Source organism: Nesoenas mayeri (genome assembly GCF_963082525.1).
Source record: "Nesoenas mayeri genome assembly, chromosome: 1".
Classification (NCBI taxonomy): Eukaryota; Metazoa; Chordata; class Aves; order Columbiformes; family Columbidae; genus Nesoenas; species Nesoenas mayeri.
Window position 1 is genome coordinate 3686232 of NC_137541.1, and position 21863 is coordinate 3708094.

At 44.4% G+C, this 21863-nt stretch overlaps 1 protein-coding gene across 1 annotated transcript in view; it reads left to right on the forward strand.

The window, feature by feature from the left end:
• The window catches only part of PLXNA4 (plexin A4), a gene marked incomplete at its 3' end in the record, with an annotated part of 457578 nt that overhangs the window by 395673 nt on the left and 40042 nt on the right, over positions 1 to 21863 (forward strand). The window contains exons 15-22 of the mRNA XM_080363684.1: positions 285 to 452; positions 5544 to 5637; positions 8302 to 8541; positions 9379 to 9525; positions 13252 to 13486; positions 13911 to 14053; positions 17084 to 17352; positions 21555 to 21621. Of these exons, the coding sequence (XP_080219810.1) occupies positions 285 to 452; positions 5544 to 5637; positions 8302 to 8541; positions 9379 to 9525; positions 13252 to 13486; positions 13911 to 14053; positions 17084 to 17352; positions 21555 to 21621 (1363 nt within the window). The remainder of the gene's footprint in view (positions 1 to 284; positions 453 to 5543; positions 5638 to 8301; positions 8542 to 9378; positions 9526 to 13251; positions 13487 to 13910; positions 14054 to 17083; positions 17353 to 21554; positions 21622 to 21863) is intronic.

The following is a 21863-nucleotide window of genomic DNA, read 5'->3' on the forward strand; positions in this document are numbered from 1 at the left end:
TTCTGGAGAGAGATCTGGTTTGGACTTCCTTTGGGGTTTAGGTTTCACTCTGAGACCTGAGAAATGTTGGCTTTTTCAGATTTATTTAAACTACTGAAAACAGAATGTCGGTTCCTCAGATAAATGCATCATGCAATTCACAGCATATTCATGTAGCAGTGAGTTTCACCACCTCATGGTGCATAGGTTAAGGTCACTGGATATAAGAGTGTCTGGTCTCTTTGTGGCCTCATTAGTTTGTTCCTGGCACTGCCTTGTTTATATTTACTTGCTTCTACTCACAGGAGATCCACCAAGCAAATTGTCTGTAACACCACTGCCTCAGATGAAGGCTTCGAGAAGGTGAAGGTGTCCGTGAGAGTGGACAAGGCCAAGATACATCAGGAATTGCAGTATGAATATGTGGAGGATCCAACCATTCTGAGGATTGAGCCTGAGTGGAGCATCTTCAGGTGAGCATCCCTTGGACCCTCTACTTCCTCCCATGGTTTTCTAATGCAGCCCTAGTGTGTTCATCTTCATCCCTGATACAAAAAAAAGTGCTTTCCAAGCATTGCATTCATTGGGAAATAGATTTGTGTAGAACTCCTTTCAAGAGCCCAAGACCACGAGGGCTGATGGGCTTCCTTCTTGGAAGAGTAAAAGTCCAGCAATGCCTTGTGCATTCATTGTCACACCTTGGATGCTCAATGTGTATCTGTGGCCATTTGTAGCCCAGGATAAAATTTCCAGAGTCTAGTGAGGGTTGGGCAGGAGCAGTGTCCTTTCTGCAAACAAAATCTGTGTAGTCCAAACCTCAATGATCATGCATCCCGTCTTCACTAGCAGAACAAAACTCCCTGGCTTAATGCAGCAAAATCCAACAGAAAAGGTTCGCCAGAATCTTGTCTCGGAGGCTTCATGCTTTGATTACAAAGGTAGGTGCAGCAAGTCTCCATCATAGTGTTGAAGCTTTCTCCCTCTTTACTGCAGCTCGGGGTTTATCTCCAGCCCCAGGGTGCTCTGTCTGAGTATCATTACAGATTACTGGGGCTGGTTAAACTGCGCAATTGTATCCCCAAAAGCTGCTATTCCTAGTGGTTCTCATCATGACTGTGTCTCAGGTCCCACTAGGCTGGGTCTACAACTTTGTGTGGCAGCAGTGATCTCTTAAACCCAGGTATAAATGATATTACTGTGTTTAGCTAAGTGAATCTCCCTTGGGTTTGAAAGCAGTAATTCCCACATTTTCCAAAGCTTTTATATATTTGCTGGCTTAGGACTAAGCATTTCTTCTTTGGTCATCATACCTGAAAGCCCCAGGGCTGTCCCTTGAGATGAAATACAAAAGGAACCCTGGTCCCTGCCCTATCAAACACCTTCCTCCTAGTTAGACTTCCCTTTTGCTCTTTGCCCCATTGATGCTGCTTGGGTGAATTCAGAGAGTTCATGAGGAGTATTTGCCCTGCTTGTGGAAAGCACCAAACCGATACCCAAATGCTTTCAGAAGTCTGCAGAAATCAGTCATTAAATGCACTGGCATTTCCTTGAAAAGATACAAAATAAGAAATCTTGGTCACCTCTCATTCATCCGCAGCAGCTCTTTGCTCCCCTGTCAAACCGGACTGATTGGAGTATCTGGGATTAGGAGCAAGGCTTGTAAATCCCCCCAGTTGAGCTCCCATCCAGAAGATGTTTTCACAAATCAATTAGTGCATTTAATTACCATGAGGGAATTTACTGATTTAGCTGGATTGAATCTTTACACATTTGGCTTGGAGCTTTAGTGTCCGGATTTTCCATTTGGGGGTTTTATTTTCAGTCAGAGTTCAGGTTATCAGTGAAATGTGAAATTGCTTTACTCTGTTCCTTACTAAAGTGAGTTCAGTGCCAGTTAAAAGGTACAAGACTGACAGGAGAGTAAATTTGGAAAGAGCTGTCGGGCACTGAAACAGGCTGCCCAGGGCGGTGGTGGAGTCATCATCCCTGGAGGGGTTGAACACACAGATGAGGTTCTTAAGGACGTGGTTTAGTGCCAGTGTTGGGTTAATGGTTGGACTCGATCTTGAGGATCTCTTCCAACCAAAATGATTCTATGGTTCTATGATCTCCATGTAAGTTACAGCACAGGGACCTTCCTCTGTCTGGCTTCTGGTCTGGCTTGGAGGTGAGAGGAGAAGTTCTCCAGATCCCATTTGCTCCTTGTTTCCTCTGCTGCCAGCAAGAGACAAAGAAGCAGCCAGGGAGATGCTTCTGGTGTATTGTCAAAACTTGGCCCAACCTGGGGATGCAGAGACTCTACATCCCATTGCTTCCTGCTTTAGACCTCCTGTCCCACCTCCCTGTGTAAAGGAAATTAAGAAGAGATACTTGTTTAGTGGATTCCAACTTATTTGCAGGGAGTGTAGCTACCAGAATGGATGACTGGGACTCTGCCTGTCTCATCATTCAGGTACAACGACTAAACTTTGCTCCCTGTTGTGTCTGTGAAATCTAAAAGCATCTGAGTGACAGCAGGTGCCAAATTTTAACCAGATCTACCCACCTCTACCTTCATCATCTTTTTTTTGGACTCCAAAGGGGCATAACCTTGGAGGAGAGTGCAGAAATACAATAACCAGCGTTACCACTGTGGTTCAGGGTGTCAAGGACAGTTTTAAGCACTATAACTATAGCGATGGAGCTTCATCCAGCTGATCATAATGGAGACAAATTAATATAAGAGTAAAGCCCCCACACAGAGCTGAATGAAAGTGCAGCCAACTCCAGTCCTGAGAACCAAGCAAGAAATGAGTTAGTCAAGACATGTGGATCTGAAGATAGACCGAGGAGGCTGTTTCTCGGTATATTTGTTATGTGATATGATTCATTACAGCAAATCCACTGTGCTGCTCTGATTCATCACTCCTGGCTGTGGGGCTAAGCCGTTTTGAGGGATAGATGATTGCTACTAAACCAGCTTTGCAAAATCAGTGAATGAATGTATGGAGCCTGGCTTAAAACCTTCTCAAGTGCCATTTTCCAAGACAATAAAGAAAAGATTACTACTAATTTATTCCCGTAGCCAAAAAAGAGAAAAAAAAAATGGAATTGCACTGGGCTGGCAGGTAACTAGAATTTTATGAGGCTCTATTAACACTTTTGATCTGAATTTGGTTTATGTCCAGGAATTATCTGAGTCTGCAGACAGAAAATTATGATCAGACCTTTTGGGACAATATAAGGACAATAAGGAGTTAAATTAAGAAAACTCATAATCCTGGTACCTCTGTTATTTTGCTGGCCAGCTGTATCTATTTGGTCTCTGATCTGACCTGGGCGATAAATAGCTGTGACTGGGCATTCACCTGCAGACACAGAAGAAAATGTCTAATGGTTTTCATGCAAAGGCAAGCAACAGTTGTATTTGCTTCATTTGCAAGCCACAGAGGGTTTGGTGCTCATTTTGTGTTTTCAGCAAACAAAACTACTCTGGCTTTTTTTTCAGAGAAAAAGCCCCTCTCTGATCCAGTGCTGTGGCTGTGCTTAGTGACTGTGGTCTGAGCCTGCAAGCTCAGTTTCCAAACTAAATACAGAATTTTTAACACCTGGGTTTAAAACTGTGTGCACAGGCTTGGTTGATTAAATAAAAGGATTTATGTATATATGCATACACTCGTATATCTATACATATGCACACACATTTGATATGTCTGGAACATGTTAACATCTCAGCTGAGTAAAGATAGAAAATCTCTTCTAGTTTGAACAGCAGAGATTCATAATAATTAATAAATTAAAAAAAAATAAAAAAGAAAATGAAAAGATGGGAGATTCAGGTTAGATATGAAAAAGAATTTTTTTACACTGAGGGTGGTGGGAGCCTGGCCCAGGTTGGCCAGAGAGGTGGTGGATGGACCATCCCTGGAGACATCCCAGGCCAGGCTGGATGGGGCTCTGAGCAACCTGAGCTGCTGAAGATGTCCCTGCTCATGGCAGGGGTGGCACTGGATGAGCTTTGAAGGTCCCTTCTCACCCAAACTATTCCTGTGATTCTATGATTAATAAAGGAAGAGAAATGAGGAAAATTGAAAGCAAAAGTCAGAGCTGGGGGAGATCTGTTGGCCAACACATGCTGCTTCTTCACAATGCATTTATTTTCTAGTGTTTCTTTCATTTAAAATGCACTTCTTTCTCTCTTCCTGTATGTGTATCTTTATCTGGAGGCAGGAAAGGGATTCTGAGCTTTTTTTTCCCAATCCCACCAATTTCCGCGTGACTTGTCCTCCCTTTCTCAGTAGAGTGCTCCAGGAAATAAACCTACAGCCTGGACAGCTTCCAAGGGGCTTTAAGGAGGCAGGTGCCGAAACCAAAAACACTCCTCAGCCTGGGAAGCCCTCAGAGATGGGGTTGGTGATGACATTTCCTCATCCTACCCTGGCTGTGTAAGCCCTGGCAGCTGAAGGTTTTGCTTTCTTGGAGAACTCTTACCCCTTCAGACCTTGCATCAGAGGTCACCCTGGTAGAGCAATGCTGTTTTGGTCTGGGATGACCAAAGGCGCCCATGGTGAACCCTTCCTCGCAACACAGGGTTCAAAGCCAACACACACATCAGCTCCTCTGCAGTTTCCTTCCTGCCTTCCCTCCGCTCCCCAAAGTCCCACAAATAGCTCTGATGGCTGCAGCTGAAGAGGCAAGAGAAAGGAAAGTATGGTGTTTCTGAAAGCTGTTTCCTTCTACCGACACTTATTGCATGGAATGAGAAGGGCTCCATGTACATATCCCATCTTAGCCTGGGTTTAGAGATGTTATAAAAGCAAGAAAATCTGCCAAATGCAGGGTCATGGCTTGTATGATTCATTTTCTCAGGAATTAAGTCCTTATCTGAGCAAAGGGATACACTGACTGGAAATTTCTGTTGGAAATTTGTTGGAAACTCAACAAATATGTTGGTTCTAAAACACATGCAAGAGCTTATCTGCCTGGGTCACCAAATGGAAATCAAGCTCACGCCCTGAGCACACCAAGGCTGAAGACTTTGTTTCTTCTAGATGTTGCAGGACCGGGTTCCTGCCAGCACTGAAGTGGGTTTACTAAGACATTATCTTGTTTAAGGTGATATTTTTATAACAGGTTTAATAAGCAAGATGGGACTACAGCCACCAAGGTAGCACTGAATCCTCAAGAGTTGCTTGCACAAGACAGTATCTATGAGGGTTTTTTTGGCTCCCTTCATTAAGTGATATAGGAAATACAGTCTATGGATCATTCTGGTGAGCTTCTGTTAGATTTCCCTTTTTTCTTCTCGTTACTGAAGCTTGTGATTGCTGAGTCAAACAATGAAAAACACCCAGATGCTGCTTGATGAGACAACTTTAGCAAGCATGTGGTTGTTCTTCTTTCTCCACTTATGAATAAAAGAATGAAAAATTATATGTTTTGTTTTGTTTTTCCAATGGGACTGTTGGATGTGGTCAGACATTTTGCAATCAACATTTAGGACTACAGATCACCCATTGCTCGTGCAATCAGTCCTGATATCTATTAGATGGGTTCATGCTTTTCTTCCATTTCTTCTTCCCTAGTGGCAACACACCAATTGCAGTGTGGGGAACTCACCTAGACCTGATCCAAAACCCTCAGATCCGGGCTAAGCACGGTGGAAAGGAACATGTCAATGTGAGTATGACTGCTGAGCTGGCAATCAGTCACAGGAGGGGACATGTCCAAGGTGGTGACAGAGGCTGTCTAGCAGCTCTGGAAGCTGAAATATCATATTGCATCCAGAAAAGAGGGCATGACTTGCTTTCAGAAAGATTACCCCATCCTCTCTTCATGAAGGAGCATTGGACCAAAGCAAGAAAGGAGATAGATGTCATGAAGGGTTGCTCAGATTCTGGTCTCTGCTGAGCCTGTTTCTTCTGTTGGATCAAGGATCCTTGTTCTCTTTACTGGCCAATGTACAACCTATGGTATTTATCAGGCATATCTATGCATAAGTAAACTCAGATTCAAGTAATTAGCTGGGCATGCTAGAATTGGGTGGGACTGTGAATAACACTCTTTGGTACTACTGTGTCCACTCCCTGGACTATTTGGGATCCTGCAAGGGTGTATGCAGGTTTAACCAGCTAGATTTACAGCCTAATTCACCTGAGGAATCAGAATCAGCTCAGGTCAGTGGAGCCTCACCAAGGTCTAGGAGCACAATTCACTCAGAAGGAGCCAGTTACCAGTAGCTGATGAGCAGCTCCAGATAGAGTGGTAAAATATCTAAGTTTAGGATCTCTAATTAGTAAACTCAGGAGCAAGCAGCATTTACTGGTACCCACAGTAGGTTGGAGGATGAGGCCATGCAACACTATCTGAAAAGGTGTTGGCTGTGTATGGCCACTTTCTGAGACCAAGTGTCAAAGGACTTCCCAAAAGAAGAGACTCCAAAAATAAAAAATACTGAGGGGTTATGGTAGGAAGTGCAGCTCCTCTGCATTTCTCAGGTTTTAGGATCCATCCTTGGGTTTTCCACCCAAGGTACTCAAAGCACTTTGTGGACATTAAAATCATCTGCTGACACATTAGCAATGGTGAAACTGTGGTAGATCCAAAAAGAAAATGCAGGAATATGAGGTAGATTCATTTGCAAATTGAGAGACTTAGATCTTGGTCTTAGCTCAGCTCTGCCATGATCTAATATCTCCCTGCATAAAGCCAAACACAAAGCAATTTTGCCACCTCTCACACCTCACCAGATTCAGGAAATATCTGTTGAGACTTCTTTCTGGGTCTGATGTGAATCTTGACTCACAATCTTCCAGTCTCTCATGAACCCTGATCCAACTTATTGTGTGTATTCATAGGTATGTTTTGGTAATACATTGTATTTCTGGGTACAGCACAGCCAAACACTTCATTAGCTTTCCCGCAGAATTAGAAGCTTTCCTGACTTCATCTTATTCTTCCAGCAGACTCCAGGTTTTGTGTGACACAGTGGGCTCAGGCAATCATGCTATTGTGCAGTTGATGAAGCCTATTCATCGTCTCATACATGCTCACGTAGAACTGCCCATCAGTTTTACGCTGTGAAACACTTTGGTGCTTTTTCTTCCTCCTAAGAGCTGTTACAGCAAAGAACACCTGACTTGCTTTACAGTATGAAACTGGCTGATCCAAGTCACTGATTTGAGCCAAAGTAATATTAACACTTGAGCTGTGCTAGCTGTGATAATGAATGTGCTCTCAGTGCTGGAGATATCAGACTAGTTTGGAAAATATTCTCATGTCAAGCACAACTGGGATCCCGTTGAGCTGATGCTGTTTCCCCATAGAGCCTCTTGGTTCCTGGTGAGACCAGGTACATTGTGGTAGCAACTGCGATGTAGAAAGATGAAGGCTCAGATCCTGAAGCACAACCAGACATCTAATTCCTAGCTATTTAAAATGGCAGTCAGGATAAAACACCTTGCAAAATCTATTACCCACCTCTCAAATATACAAAAAAACCCAAGTCTTTGGCAGGACTAGAACCCAACTTCAGCATCTTCTAAGACCTGCCCTGCTGTCTTCAGCACTCCAGCTTCCTTCATTTCAGGTAATCTGATGTTTAAACACTAATATTGGACACAACTGAGCATTCACTGGACATACACTTGAGTGATCCCCAAAGTGTGAGAGCTAATTACAGGGTGGCTTTGATTAGTCTCTGCTGTATTAAAAACAAAAACAAAAGACTTTCTGTTTCCAGGTGGAAATGAGGTTATGGGAAGATGCTGACACTGGCAACCTCAGAGGCTGAGCTCCTCCAGGAAAGCTCCTCAACAAAACTTTCCTAATCCCTTCCCAACCTCACATGCCTGATGGGTATGGGTCATGTTTTGAAGCTGGGAAGCACCATCTTGTCTCACAATAACCAAGGAGCTCTGCTTCTCCTGCCTTTCAGCAGTAGGTAGGCTACCGTTTCACTGGGAAGTATTGGCCCACCAGGATGGTGGTCCCAAGAAGATGGACTAGACTCTTTTCAGTGGTGCCCCACAACAGGATTAGGGGCAACGGGCACAGACTGAAGCACAGGGTGGTTCCATCTGAATATGAGGAGAAACTTCTTTCCTTTGAGGTGCCAGAGTCTGGCCCAGGCTGCCCAGAGAGGTTGTGGAGTCTCCTTCTCTGGAGACATTCAAACCCACCTGGACACCTTCCTGTGTGATCTGCTCTGGTGAACCTGCTTTAGCAGGTGGGCTGGACTGGATGATCTCCAGAGGTCCCTTCTGACCCCAGTCATTCTGTGATCTGAAACAGGGTTGGTGGCATTTTCCATAAACTCTCCTTGTGTTGGGTGTCTCCCTCCAGGACTGTGAGGTGCAGAACAGCACAGAGATGACCTGCCAGGCTCCAGCGCTGGCTGTTGACCCCAATCACCAGTCTGAACTTGCTGAGCGTCCAGAGGAGTTTGGCTTCATTCTTGACAACGTGCAGTCCCTGCTGATTCTAAACAAAACCAACTTCACCTACTACCCAAACCCAATCTTTGAGGTTTTCAATCCCTCAGGGATCCTGGAACTGAAGCCGGGAAGTCCCATTATACTGAAGGTGAGATGGAGACCAAGGTCTGGATGAGGAAGGGCAAAAACATGCTGCCTATTGCCTCTCGGTGTCTGCCAGCACCCGACAAATCACAGTGGTATCCGGAATGCAACCCAGAGATTTTCTCTACTCATTGCACCTACCATATCACATCATATCAGAGTCAGAATCTGCAAACACCAATCACTGCTCAGCATCTGCCGATACCCATAACTAGAAAACATAAACTCCCGGTGCACCTACCTGTGTACTGCCTAAACTCGTACCCACTGCTTTTCACCAGAGAAGAACATTTTCTACCACTGCAACAGGGCTGGCAATTAAATACCCAAGTCTATTTTCTTTCTTGGGTTTTTGAGACCTTCCTCTCACTCCTGCTTAAAACCTACACTAGTCCTTTGTAATTTCTGTAATCTGGGCAGCAATATAGAGAAGGAATTTTATGATTGAACGTTTCCATGTCAGCACTTGTATGTGGTGCATACGCAAATAAATGACTGTGCCTGCAGAATAACTTCTTGCATGTTTGGGAAGGAGTCTGTCTTACTTGCCCAAATAGGTTTTGTGAGGGGGTTTGTGTAAGACTTGTGTGCAAAGTTTCTCATTTAGTTCCAGAGAGAGAAGAGAAGGACACGCTGTTTTGACTGATTACAGTCTGTAGCCATTTATGCTGTCCTCTGCGTGACTTTCTAAATCACCTTCTCCTCTGTGCTAACAAACCACAAATGTAAAGTGCAATTTTAACCCCTGTGTCACAGGAACAAACTAGAGGTGGAAGACAAACTCTTTCCTGATTTTTTAATTTTTTTGGGGGGTGTGGGGGTGATATTCCTTTCTATCCAGGGCAAGAACCTGATCCCACCCGTGGCAGGAGGGAATGCCAAGCTGAACTACACCGTTCTGGTTGGTGAGAAGCCCTGTGCGGTGACCGTATCAGATGTGCAACTACTGTGTGAGTCCCCAAACCTCATTGGACGGCACAAGGTGATGGTAAGTGGTGCTTGAAACTCATCAGCCTTTCCTACTTGGGTGGGTTGGGAGGTCACACCAATGTTGAAGAGCTGGCAGAGATCTACCAGGAGTTTACCTCACCATTTTCTGTAGATACCATAAACATCAGGGACCATTCTTGATGTAATATCACCATCAAAAGTAACTTGGAGAAGTAGAAGAATAACCTGGAGATCTTTATGGACAGTGAGAAACCTTTCATAATCAAAACCTTTTAGGAAAGTTTGTCTCTGTTTTGTTTTTGTACAGACTGTGTGAACCCAGGGTGCTCATGTGGGTTCATATACGTAACATGTTCCCTACATGACATACTTTGTTAAATTCAGAAATTACTAACATGCTGGTGGCTAAAGTTTGCCTTTATGTAGGAGAAAAATAAATGCAAACTATAGACTAGTGTGACGGGAGTTTGAGGTTTTGACATCAATACCACTTAGTATACTCCTGCCTATCCTTTCTGGAACTTGTGAAAAATTGACCTAGTGATTACATCTGAGAGAGCTTTTCCTCCTCTCGCCATTGATTTATTCACTCCTTCTTTACTTTCCCTTCAGTAATTTACATTCCTCAATGTTACTGCTTGATAAACAGCACATCAGCAAACGTGTTTGAGTTGTGCCAAGCTGTGAGTGGAAACCCAGCAAAAGCTAACAACTGACACCAGACATATAGATGATCAATGTTCCTCATTCCTTGCGATCTGCTTTTTTCTATCTCTCTGTTGCCCTTTCAAAGCTCTATCTGTCACACATTTATTTATTTCAGTGCAGTGGGATCATAGACATTGATGGAATCACACTGCATGTATCTTTAAAAAGAGAGTTTTCTGAGGACTTTTAGAAAATAGGGAGCTTGCGGTGACCATTTTGAGTCTCTTTTGTGACTGTTTCTGCGAGAACTCATACTGGCTACTTAACTTCTCTGTGCTGAAGTTTGTCATCTGGAAAATAGAGGTAATAATCTTTTTCAGACATGCAAATATACTGTGGCTCTCACTTCATTGTAAAGTACATTAAGACACTCCAAAAGGAGCAATAATGAAGTGAGAGATTTTCCCTGTGTGAATACCAAAGCTTTTGAACAAGGCAATATATGTTCCCTGTCATTTTCATGAATATAATTAAACATATGGTTAGTCAGAAATGGACAAAGCCAATCTTGGAGAGAGAAAAATCAAAGCCAGGTGAGCAATAATCAACCCCTGGGGATCAGGGAAGATGAACATCTGGTCAGGTCTTACTAATTGGGAAGACTCCCCTGCTCCTGCAGTTTGGGACAGCTTAAGCGAAGCCATAGAGAATAAAATAATCCCTCTTTGAGGACGTTGATCAAACAAGAGATGCTGCTGGAAACATGGCAAGATGATTGCATTGAAGCCTGTTAATGAGCATCAGTGTTAGGGGGAAATTACAGATTTCTCCTTCAACTGCCAACACTGAGGCAACCCTTTGACAGCATCTGGGCTGGGAACCAACTACAGAAGGTCACCTGTGATGGAGGCCAGTGCTTAAGTTGGACTTTGCATCTGGAACTTACCAGGGGGACAGCTGGGCTGGGAAATGTCTCCTCCAGCATAGCACAGCAGCTCTATTGCATGGGTTCATGCAAAATGTATTCCCATGTTCCACATGCATGTCACTTTGACAGTCAAGATAATTGACAGGTGGCTCTCCCAAGTCCTTCTCATGTTTCTGCAAATGATTTGCTGTGTGACCTTGAGTAAAATGCTGAACAAACCCTTTCTTGCAAAGTGGAGTGGCCTAAGTCTGAGAGGAGACCATGAGACTGAATCAACCATTGCAACACTGAGATTATTTCTAAGTGAAGGAAAAATGACAATGACACACGTTGAAGTCAAGAAGTTTTTAATCTAGTTAAGCTATCTTTTATACAATGGCAGAGTTAAATATTTGAAAAATAAAATAGAAAGGAACTAAAAGGTCTAAGTAATGATTAAGAAAGATTAACTAAAACTCAGAGGCAAGCTCTTTTCCAAGGAAGAGACACGAGGAAAATCCATGAGTAATTATGTTGGAGAAAGTCTACAATGGAGTGGAGTACATTTGAAGAGTTGCTGGTATCTAATGTAGGCAATTACATATGGAAAGTCACACTGGACTCTTTGTATCGTGAATGGAGAGATGGTCCAATCTAGTGATTGAAATTCAGGGAAAAATTCTTCTCTTCCTAAGGTAGACACCTTTAGCCAGGGCAAACTTGCACTAGGAAAGATGCTACCACAGCTAAGTTTTGCACAGCAAGAACTACTGAAGTGCTACATGTGGCCCCGAAGACTTCGCGTGAGAAAGTGTGGCTCTGCCATAGCACCATTTAGAACACAATCACAACTAATAGTTTTAACAAGTGGCCAAACTGTTGTTTAGTGAAATGGAAGGCTCAGGTTGGGTTGTAAAGGATAGTTCCACTATTTGCTGTGTGAGCTGGGAAGGTGAGAAAGACTCCATAAAAAAGAAAGAAAAAAGGTTCACTTACGTGCTGCAATGGTCCTTGTTGCAGTGGGAGGGGGAAGCACACAGTCATGGGGTCTTGGCTGCATTTCTTCCTGGCAACAAAATGTCACACTTTGTGCAGGGCCTGCTGTGCCTCTCTATGACAAAGCTCAGCTGAGGTGATGTGGCTCGTCATGATGTCACGATCCTGCAAGCTCTTTCCCTGGCATTTTCCTGTCTTTATGTTGATCTATAACCAGTGTTCCCCTACAACAGCACAGTTCTAGAAGCCTTATTTTTATACCTCATGTTAGTCAGCAATGCTTTTCCTCATGCCACTCGAACTTATCCTACTCTACAAATAGTCTTTAACAAACTTGTAGTAGCCTTGAGAAAGCAGTACCTCATGGGATTACTGTTGGGAGTGGTGTTTGTGTTGTAAAAGTGAGCTCCTAACAGCAGTGCTTCAGTGGAGTGTTTTGTTGGGCTTGCAGCATCGCTGCCTGCAGGGTTTATTTCTGGCTGGTAAAGGAAATGTTTTCACACAGCATCTTGTCCCAGAGCCTGACAGCAGCCCTGGGAACCTCTAGGAGTGCATGGAAAGCAGAAAGTTGTGTTCAGCTCCTTTTCCACTGATCTGCAGTCACCCTGCCAATGTGTGGCTAGAAGAGGAGGTGTAAAGAGCATTGACCAGCCTCTGTGAATTTTGTTGGTTTTTTTTTCCTATACCAGTGGCTTCCAGATACAGTTTTCTCTGTTTGAAGAGTCAAAAGCAAATTGTGAGTCTGATTATGTTTCCACTCTCCTGACTGCTGCTGTGCCAGATGTCTTGGTCAGATGTCCCTTGTCCCATATGAGTTTATGACTCATCAGACCATAACCATGAACTCTGTGTCCCGTGTACATTTTGGGACTAAGTGTCATCAGGGCAGTCCAGAACAACATAGATGTTTGGGACAGGGAATGGGAAATCCATAATGAACCCCAAACTTCTTTGTAGCCAGGACATTGAGACTGGTGAGATTCGTCTCACCAGGCGTCCTTTGTTGGTTGTGTTCATGGTCACTCTACCAACAGAGTTGCTTCTACATGACATTTCAAGTGTTTTTTAGCCACTCTCTATCCAAGTACCTCATGCCTTGTTTATCTTGGGAGAGAAGGGGAGGTTGTAATTCAACCTTAGACAGGGAAATGTTTCACTGTGTTCTTGTTTGTTCGTCAGTTTCAATGTGACTTTTTCCTGCTTTCCCTCTAGGCTCGTGTAGGAGGGATGGAGTTCTCCCCAGGGATGGTCTACATCTCCCCAGACAGTCCTCTCAGCTTGCCAGCTATAGTCAGCATTGCGGTGGCTGGTGGGCTGCTCATCATCTTCATCGTGGCCGTGTTGATTGCGTACAAGCGCAAATCCAGAGAAAGCGACCTGACCCTCAAGCGTCTGCAGATGCAGATGGACAACCTGGAGTCAAGGGTGGCACTGGAGTGTAAAGAAGGTAGGATAGTACAAAGAAGGTTGAATGAGGAAGGAAGGTTGACACCGTGTTGGTAGAAGGGAGATATCCAGCTACTAAGCTTTGAGCCAAAGTATTACCAAGGAACAGGAATGTTGAACCCTGTCAGTCTGGCTTAAACCTGGTTCTCATTTGACTTTGCCTATTTTCCCTAAGTCCAGTGTCCTTCCACTCTGTCCAAGCTGTATTTGCTAACTCACAGTCCAGGGAGAACCTTGGCACGTCCCTGGGAATATTGTGTTGTAGGAAAGGTGAAACTGCTCTAGTCCACCTTCTTCTTCTTCTCCAAATGTTGCTTCTCCACTTATACTTCAGACTCATGCACATGAGCCTGAGGGATTTTCCCATCACAATGAGTGAGATCTGGACTGTCATTGCTACATGAGTCGTTCTTTTTTGGTGTTAGCCTTTGCAGAACTACAGACGGATATTCACGAGCTGACAAGCGATCTGGATGGAGCTGGGATCCCCTTCCTCGATTACCGAACCTATACTATGAGGGTGCTTTTCCCTGGTATTGAAGATCATCCAGTCCTGAGGGATCTGGAGGTAAGAAATCAACATCTCCTACTTCTGTCTCCTCTCATGCCTCCCTGTTCTGTCCTGAATGCAAGAGATATTGTGTCAATGGTGGGGACATGATACTTTACAATGCCGTGCCTTACCAGTGATATTACCTCATTAAAAATCCAAGTTGAAAGGGGAAGGTAATTGCAGATATCTTAGATGTTAAATTCTGTTTGATCACTCATCTATTTGGAAGATTCTCATAGACCTGTGTGCATTAGGTCTACTGTATTAAGCTCCTCCTTGGTCTTCATCCTGCTGAGGTTTGGTTCTTAGACTGGATTTATTAGTTACAGATGTGCAGGGACCAGGAAAAAAGTTGTATGGCAGAGCAAAGTAGCTGCCAGTGTCACCTCAGCTTTGCACAACCCTGACACTACTGAGACTTTTTTTCCTGGTAACACTTATAGAAATAACCTGCATTAACCAAAGGAGGTATATCTTTGATGTGCTCTGTGGTTTGCAGGAAAGTCAGAGAAACACAGCATCAGTCTGCCCATACCCTGCCCGCATCTACCTCCTTTACCCCAACTCTCCAGATCACTGTGATGGGAGGACAATGAGAAGCTGCCCAGCACTGTTGGGTTCTGATACAACCTGCATTACCTCACTTTCAACAATGAGTTTGATGGGACCCTGGCTGAGGTCTGCCCATGCTCCAAAACTCCTTCAGGCTTTGGCAGATGGACAGGCTCTGCTCTAGGGGCACCTAGGCCAGAGAAGCAGGGGATACACCATGGCCAAGGCCATGGAGGTCGTTGACTGAGCTCTCTGCAAAGTTTTTGGCAAGTGCTCAGCATCAGAGAAGCTCTGGCATGGGCTGGTGAGATTGCTGGAGGCCAAGACCAGGGTTAGTTGGCAGAGAGGAGGAACAGGAGTTGGCACAGGCAATACCATGCTCGGCTGGCCGTGTAATCAGACATACCTGCTCGTCTTTGCTCCTTCCCATCAGGAGAGCCAAAATTCATCAAACGATATGGAGAGAACCATTAAAAAACCTAGTCCATCAGCAGCAAGGACTTGTGTGATTGGGTAGGGGCTGACTTACACACTGACTACCGTAGATATTTGCCTTTGGGGAGCAGGTAGGATGCCCTCGAGCTGCTTTCCCTCAGGAAAAGTAGCTCAGCAGCGTCAACAAATGAGCACAAGAGACAAGGGGTGATGAATCTTTCTCATATATGTATATACACACACACACGAACACTTTCATCATATCCACAGCCAATTACAATCCCTATATTCATTAACCCCAGCCAGTTGACCACAGAAGAGCATTTGATCCCTGTAGAGGCTTTAGCATGGATGCTCCCATATGCAGATACATACAGAGACACACTGAGCTAATGTTTCAATCTGTCACTTTTGATCTCTTCTTCCTTTCATTTCATTCAGCTTTTTTTTTTCCCCCTTAATCCTCTGTAAATCTTCAAAGGCTCTTTCGGTGTCAAGATCTTTGGCTACCAACATATCAAGGAAAGTGGTTCCTATTCTGCTCCCTTCTCTGTAGCAGCCAGAAAAGGACCCAGCATAGATCCCATAGTGAGCTGGTCTTACTTATTTCCAGTTCATTTGCTAATTAACTGCTTCCAGATGCAGTAGAAAATACTTTCCTTGTTATTTTTTTAATTCTCCATAATAACCCGGGGATAGACAATATTAAATGTTCAAGCAAGTGAGTTAAAAATAATTATTGACAGAATGGATGGTAGTGGTTGGTTGGTTGTCTCAAGCTATTTGCTAAGTGATTTATTTGTTGTATGCAAAAAGAGTTAAGAGCTCTAATTTTCAGAATGAAAAAGCAATGACATTTTAAGAGGCCTTGCATTACTTGGTTGTTTAAGCATGCCAATTTGTTTTGGATTAAAGTGCCAAATCTGTTTGGTTATTAACACATACATGTCCCAGTGACATGTGTTGCTCTGTGTTGAGACCCACCAGCTTCCAGGGAAGATATTTTAAAGGCTGGAACAGCTTCAGCCGCATGGAGAAATTAGTTTCGGGATCTCTGTTTGGGCTGCATTTTCATCTAGGAACAGAAAGACTGGAAAGGGTAAAACCCACTGTTGATTCTGGAGCCCCGAGTCCAGTGTCGAGGTCCTAAATTGTTCCTTATAAAAACTAGTTCACCAGCCTCACGCAGCAGACAAATATATTGGAGACTTATGAACCTGTCTCTAAACCATCTCACCTCCCAAGACAGGGGGTCATACTGCAGTGGGACCTGTAAGACAGGTCCTCTCACACCTTCATCTACCTAGTTCTTCAAAAATAGGCCCAGCTGCATACCCATGATCTCACCCACTGCCTCACTGCATCTCTTCATCTTCTCAAAACCTGACCCTGTGCTTTCTTCCCCATTCACTTTCTTGTTGCTTCTCTCAGTTTCTTAAAGCTGAACCCCAAATATCTGTAAGCAGGTTTCTTGCAAGGATTAAAAAGAGGTGTTTGGTGAAGATAGAGTGAAGTCTCAGTCTAACCACAATAAAAATACAATATAGTATGTTACCACATCTGGACATTAGCAATCTGGTTTTGATGTACTGCTCAGGGAGGGAAACATAGAGTTGGGAAGTAACCATCTGGTCATGTCTAGGAGGGCTCTCAGACTTCCTAACCATCAGATGACATATGAAGTCTCTTCCTTTTTAGAGGACAATCCTGTGATGCAGAAAGGAGGACTCACCTGCCTGCTAGATGCAAGACTAGCTTCTTCTTTTTCTTCTTCTTCTTCTTCTTCTTCTTCCTTCTTCTTCTTCTTCTTCCTTCTTCTTCTTCTTCTTCTTCTTCTTATTATTATTATTATTATTATTATTATTATTATCATCATTTCTGCTGTTTGAAACACCTTTTCCCTATGTCAGAACTTACTTCTGCTTGATGTCAAACTGTATAGTTGGAGGAGCTGGAGGGATGAAGGTAGAGAGATAACAAGGGGTGTGTAACCCATTTGGGAGAGATCTCACAGCAGGCAGTAACTAAAAGGTATAAATTCCCTTTCTTCTCCTGCAGGTCCCTGGCTACAGGCAGGAACGGGTGGAGAAAGGCCTGAAGCTCTTTGCCCAGCTCATCAACAACAAGGTTTTCCTGTTGTCCTTCATCCGCACGCTGGAGTCCCAGCGCAGCTTCTCCATGCGGGACCGTGGTAACGTGGCCTCACTGATCATGACGGTGCTGCAGAGCAAGTTGGAGTACGCCACTGATGTCCTCAAACAGCTCTTGGCTGACCTCATAGACAAAAATCTGGAGAGCAAGAACCACCCCAAGCTGCTGCTCCGGAGGTGAGGATTCCTGGGGCTGGAGTAAGCTGGGCTGGGCAGCTGATGCCCCACTGTTTAATTTAAGCATCCTACTCATCTTTGGAGGAAAAGAGCAAATTTGCTTGATTTTTTTTCTGTGTAGCAGGATGTGAAATCAGGCTGGTGTACAGCACCAGTTCGTGTGACCCCATAGGTCTGGTATGAAGCCATTTGCAGAGAGGGGTGAATAAGGCAAGTAGGGCTGAACAAACACTAGATTTCTTTCCCTTTCTGGTTTCCTGCTCATTTAAGACTTCCCAACAGAGCATTCTTTTCAGCAACTGTGTATGTAGGTCTTGCTTCATCTCCACCCCAACCGAAAAGTAGTCAATGATTAAAAGTTACAGAACTGAACAATAAAGGGCAACAAAGATGCTGAAGGGAGTGGAGCATCTCCTGTGTGAGGAAAGGCTGAGGGAGCTGGGGCTCTGGAGCTTGGAGAAGAGGAGACTGATGGCTGACCTCATTAATGTTTACAGATATATAAAGGGTGAGTGTCAGGAGGATGGTGACAACCAACAGCAGGACAAGGGGTAATGGATTCAAACTGGAACACAAGAGGTTCCACTTAAATTTGAGAAGAAACTTCTTCTCAGTAAGGGTGCCAGAGCCTGGACCAGGCTGCCCAAGGAGGTTGTGGAGTCTCCTTCTCTGCAGACATTCAAACCCACCTGGACACCTTCCTGTGTAACCTCATCTGGGTGTTCCTGCTCCAGCAGGGGGATTGGACTAGATGATCCTTTGAGGTCCCTTCCAATCCCTAACATTCTGTGTGATTTTGTGTGGATTTTAATGCGGATCTTCCAGAAAACTTCATAAAGCCAGCAGGAGCCCGTGACTCCTAATCCTTACTTTGGACTCTTTGTGTACTTAAGACATTCATTCACACTTATGTTTCCTTTTAACCTGAAAATTTCAATTGCATGGTGTAGGACTTATTTCACATTGAAAAGGTGGTTTTATATCCCTGGTAAGTCAACTGATGCCTTCTCCTGTCTGAGACATGGACTGCCCTTCTGTGTTTCTTGTTTATGAGATAAATACAGACATATGGAGAGTCTTCTTCAGCTGGTTTTGGGATCTTCTGTCTCTCCCTGAGCATTGGTGCAGAGGGAGTTTGTTGAAGCCACTAGCAGTGCTGAGCAAGACAACAGAGGTGGTTTCATATCAGGCACAAGTTTGGGTTGGTGCTTCTTGGTCAGGTCTAAGGTTTAACCACCAGAGTTGTACGGGAACACGTGAATTAGAAATCTACTGCTTTGTAATTAATCTGCTTTCTCTGCCTAGGGAAGTGCTGCCTCTTCTTCCTTTAGTGTCATATTCATCCTCTTTTCATGGTCTGAACCAATCACTCTGAATCAAGTCAGGACCCTAAGTAAAATCAGGAGTGAGTCTACTGGAGGTGGATGCCCTTTGCCACTGCTCAGAGCCAACTTTGAGGAGCCCTCAGCTGATTGTGATGGACAGCTTGGGCAGGGAAGAGATCTGTGTCGCCTGCTGGGAGGGTTTTCATCTGGCACACAGCCCTCTATGGAGAACCAGCTAAAAAAGGAGGAGAAGGCACTCCCTGACATTCAGGGTAGCAAAGCCAAGGGCAGAGACTGGACTTTGCTCTGGTATCAGTTGACTCTCTGATGTGATTCAAGCCCTACAGACTGGCTGGTGACCTCCCTCCAGCTGTCCCTAGGCTTCTTCTCTGTGCTTCTCCTCTGATGCTGGATGGCACTGCTTCCTTCAGACTGTCTCCTCCCTTTTTTTCCTCCATTTTCTTCCCTTTTCCCCATCTCTTTATATTCTCTGGTTGTTGATTCCTGAGTTGTCCTGACCATCCCATCTTCCCCTTTCTCCTTCTTCCAGTTCTGCTCTAATTCCAGTCCTCTTTGTTGGAAATGACATGTGGCTATTGGAAGGAGAGCCAGTGAGCAGAGAAGGCACGTCCACTGTTCCAAGCTCTGAAAACATAAGGAAAATTCAGAGATGTGGTTTGTACTCTGAGATGAATGTCCTCCACTGAGAGGCACCAGAACAGAGTCTACAGATGAACAAGTGAACAGCTCAGTGCCTTGAGATTCAAATATGTGTGAGGTTACCAGATAGTTATTTGGAGCAGCTGGATTCAACTTGATGCTTCCCCTACCTCCTTGTGACTCTGTGGATGGAAGAGAATCATCCAACACCTTTCCGCAGTGCTGTTTTGGGGGGTATTTGACAGAAGGAAGTTGCTGGCTGGAATGATTTTCCCACCTCACCTGTGTCCAGTGTTCATCTCACATGACATCTACAGCCTTGAAGAGACCAAAGTCATCAGGGCAGAGAGCAACAACACAATGCAATTTCATTTCTCTTTCTCACGGTAATGCTAAGTTTGCACCATATTGTGGGTCCCACGTGTGACACCTGGGAGCATCGGAAAGAGCACTTCTCTGAATGACATGCTGTGTGAGGATCTCAGACCATGATGAGCATGGGGATTGCTGGAACTGAATATCATACCATGACCAGTGGAGGACAGCAGCTCGGTGATATTGGCCAAGGAGAATAAAGGGCAAATAACCTGGTTTTGAGAGAGGTAGTCTCTGGGGATAGACACAGCAATGATGACTGTAGACAAAGAAAATACAACTTTAATCTGGTAGCAAACTGGGACTATCACCTCTTCCTCCGGATGCAGGCAAGAGAAGAGAAACGACAACAAACACCACTGTTATCACTCCCTCCCTCACCATCACAGAATCACAGAATCATTTTGGTTGGAAGAAAACCTCAAGATCATAGAGTCCAACCATTAACCCACCCCTGGCACTAACCCATGTCCCTAAGAACCTCTTCTCTCCATCTATTCAATCCTTCCAGGGATGGTGACTCCACTACTGCCCTGGGCAACCTGTTCCAATACCTGACAAACCTTTTTGGGAATAAATTTTTCCTAATATGCAATCTAACTGTCTCCTGGCATAACTTGAGGCCATTTCCTCTTGTCCTATCACTTGCAACTTGGGAGAAGAGACCACCTCCCTCCATGCTTCAAGCTCCTTTCAGGCAGTTCAGAGATCAGAAGGTCTCCCCTCAGCTCCTGTTCTCCAGCTGAACCCCTCAGGTCCCTCAGCTGTTCCCATTACACTTGTGTTCCAGCCCCTTCATCATCTCCATTCCCTTCTCTCAACTTGCTCCAGCACCTCAAGGGCTTTCCCCATCATCTAAGTGAGATGTGCCTGTGAGAACAGAGAAACGTTTATGGACACCAGGCTAAAGATCAGCTGTGTTTAACTAGACCATCATCTATTCTGTGTTGGTGTAACAGGACACTATTTTCAGACAAGGTTGCTGGCTGGTTCCAAGCACACAGCTCCAGTGATGTAAGCCCTTCCCCTTGCAAGTCTCATGCTCCAGAGGAAGCAAGATCAACTTTATGCTGAAGGACCAGGGAAGCTAAAAAGCAAGATGCAGCCCTAAGAGAGAACCCCTGGGTGGCTTTGGTGATAGCTAGGACAAGGAAGACCCACTTCAGTTCATCTAAACAGACACTTTGCTTTCTTCTTGAGCAACATCAGTGCATGTACTGGAGCCATCACAGATTTATCCCGTGCTGCTGATGTCTAGAGTTCTGAGTCATTCCTTCTGTGGGAAAAGTTCACCCTGAAGACTCAAGATGGATTTTTGTTTGGGTGAAGACAGAGTGTTCAAGGGCAACAGGAAGAGCTCTGTGAATGCTCCACATTGAGGAGTATAATCGCTCCCAAATGCCAGGGAGATAATCAGTGCCAGATAACTATTCTCTGGTGATTTAGTTCTAAGTATTTATCTGGCCTGCTTGTCATAAGGCCTAAATCCGAGCTCCTAATTTTTGATAGATCTATCCTTCCTGACCTCCTCTGAGAATGTTCCCTCAAATGTTGTTATCTTTATTTCATTGGTGGAGAAACTGAGACATAGAGATACAGGGACTTCTCTAGTCACAGGACAATCAGAAGGATAGTAAAGATTTACCTGAAAGTTTACTGAGTCCAAAGCTAGAACAGAGAGCCTAAGACACACTTAATCCTGATGGTGTTATGCCAAACTTGCCATGGGTCTCAGGAGTGTGGACAGTAACATGGACAAAGCCAATCTTTTGACTAGTCATTTTATATGACCAGCATGACTAAATCATTTCCAAATTGTTTTTTCTCCTGGGTTTGTTTTAGGACAGAGTCTGTGGCTGAGAAGATGCTCACCAACTGGTTCACCTTCCTTCTGTACAAGTTCCTCAAGGTAAGAGGAGCATCATGCCTGGATGAACAACTGCTTTAATACATTTCTTCTTGGTAAGGTTCAGTTGGGGCAAAAACTTCCCAAGTATAAAGGAAAAGGCTTTTATTTTCAAGAGAGAACTCACTGCCTAATGGGAGAAGGACTGTTTTCTGATCCAGGGAGGACAAAGAGGGACGGTTTGTTAGAGAGGCAGCCTGTTGGTCTTATTCCTGGACAGTGGTGAGATTTAAGAGTCAGTGTTG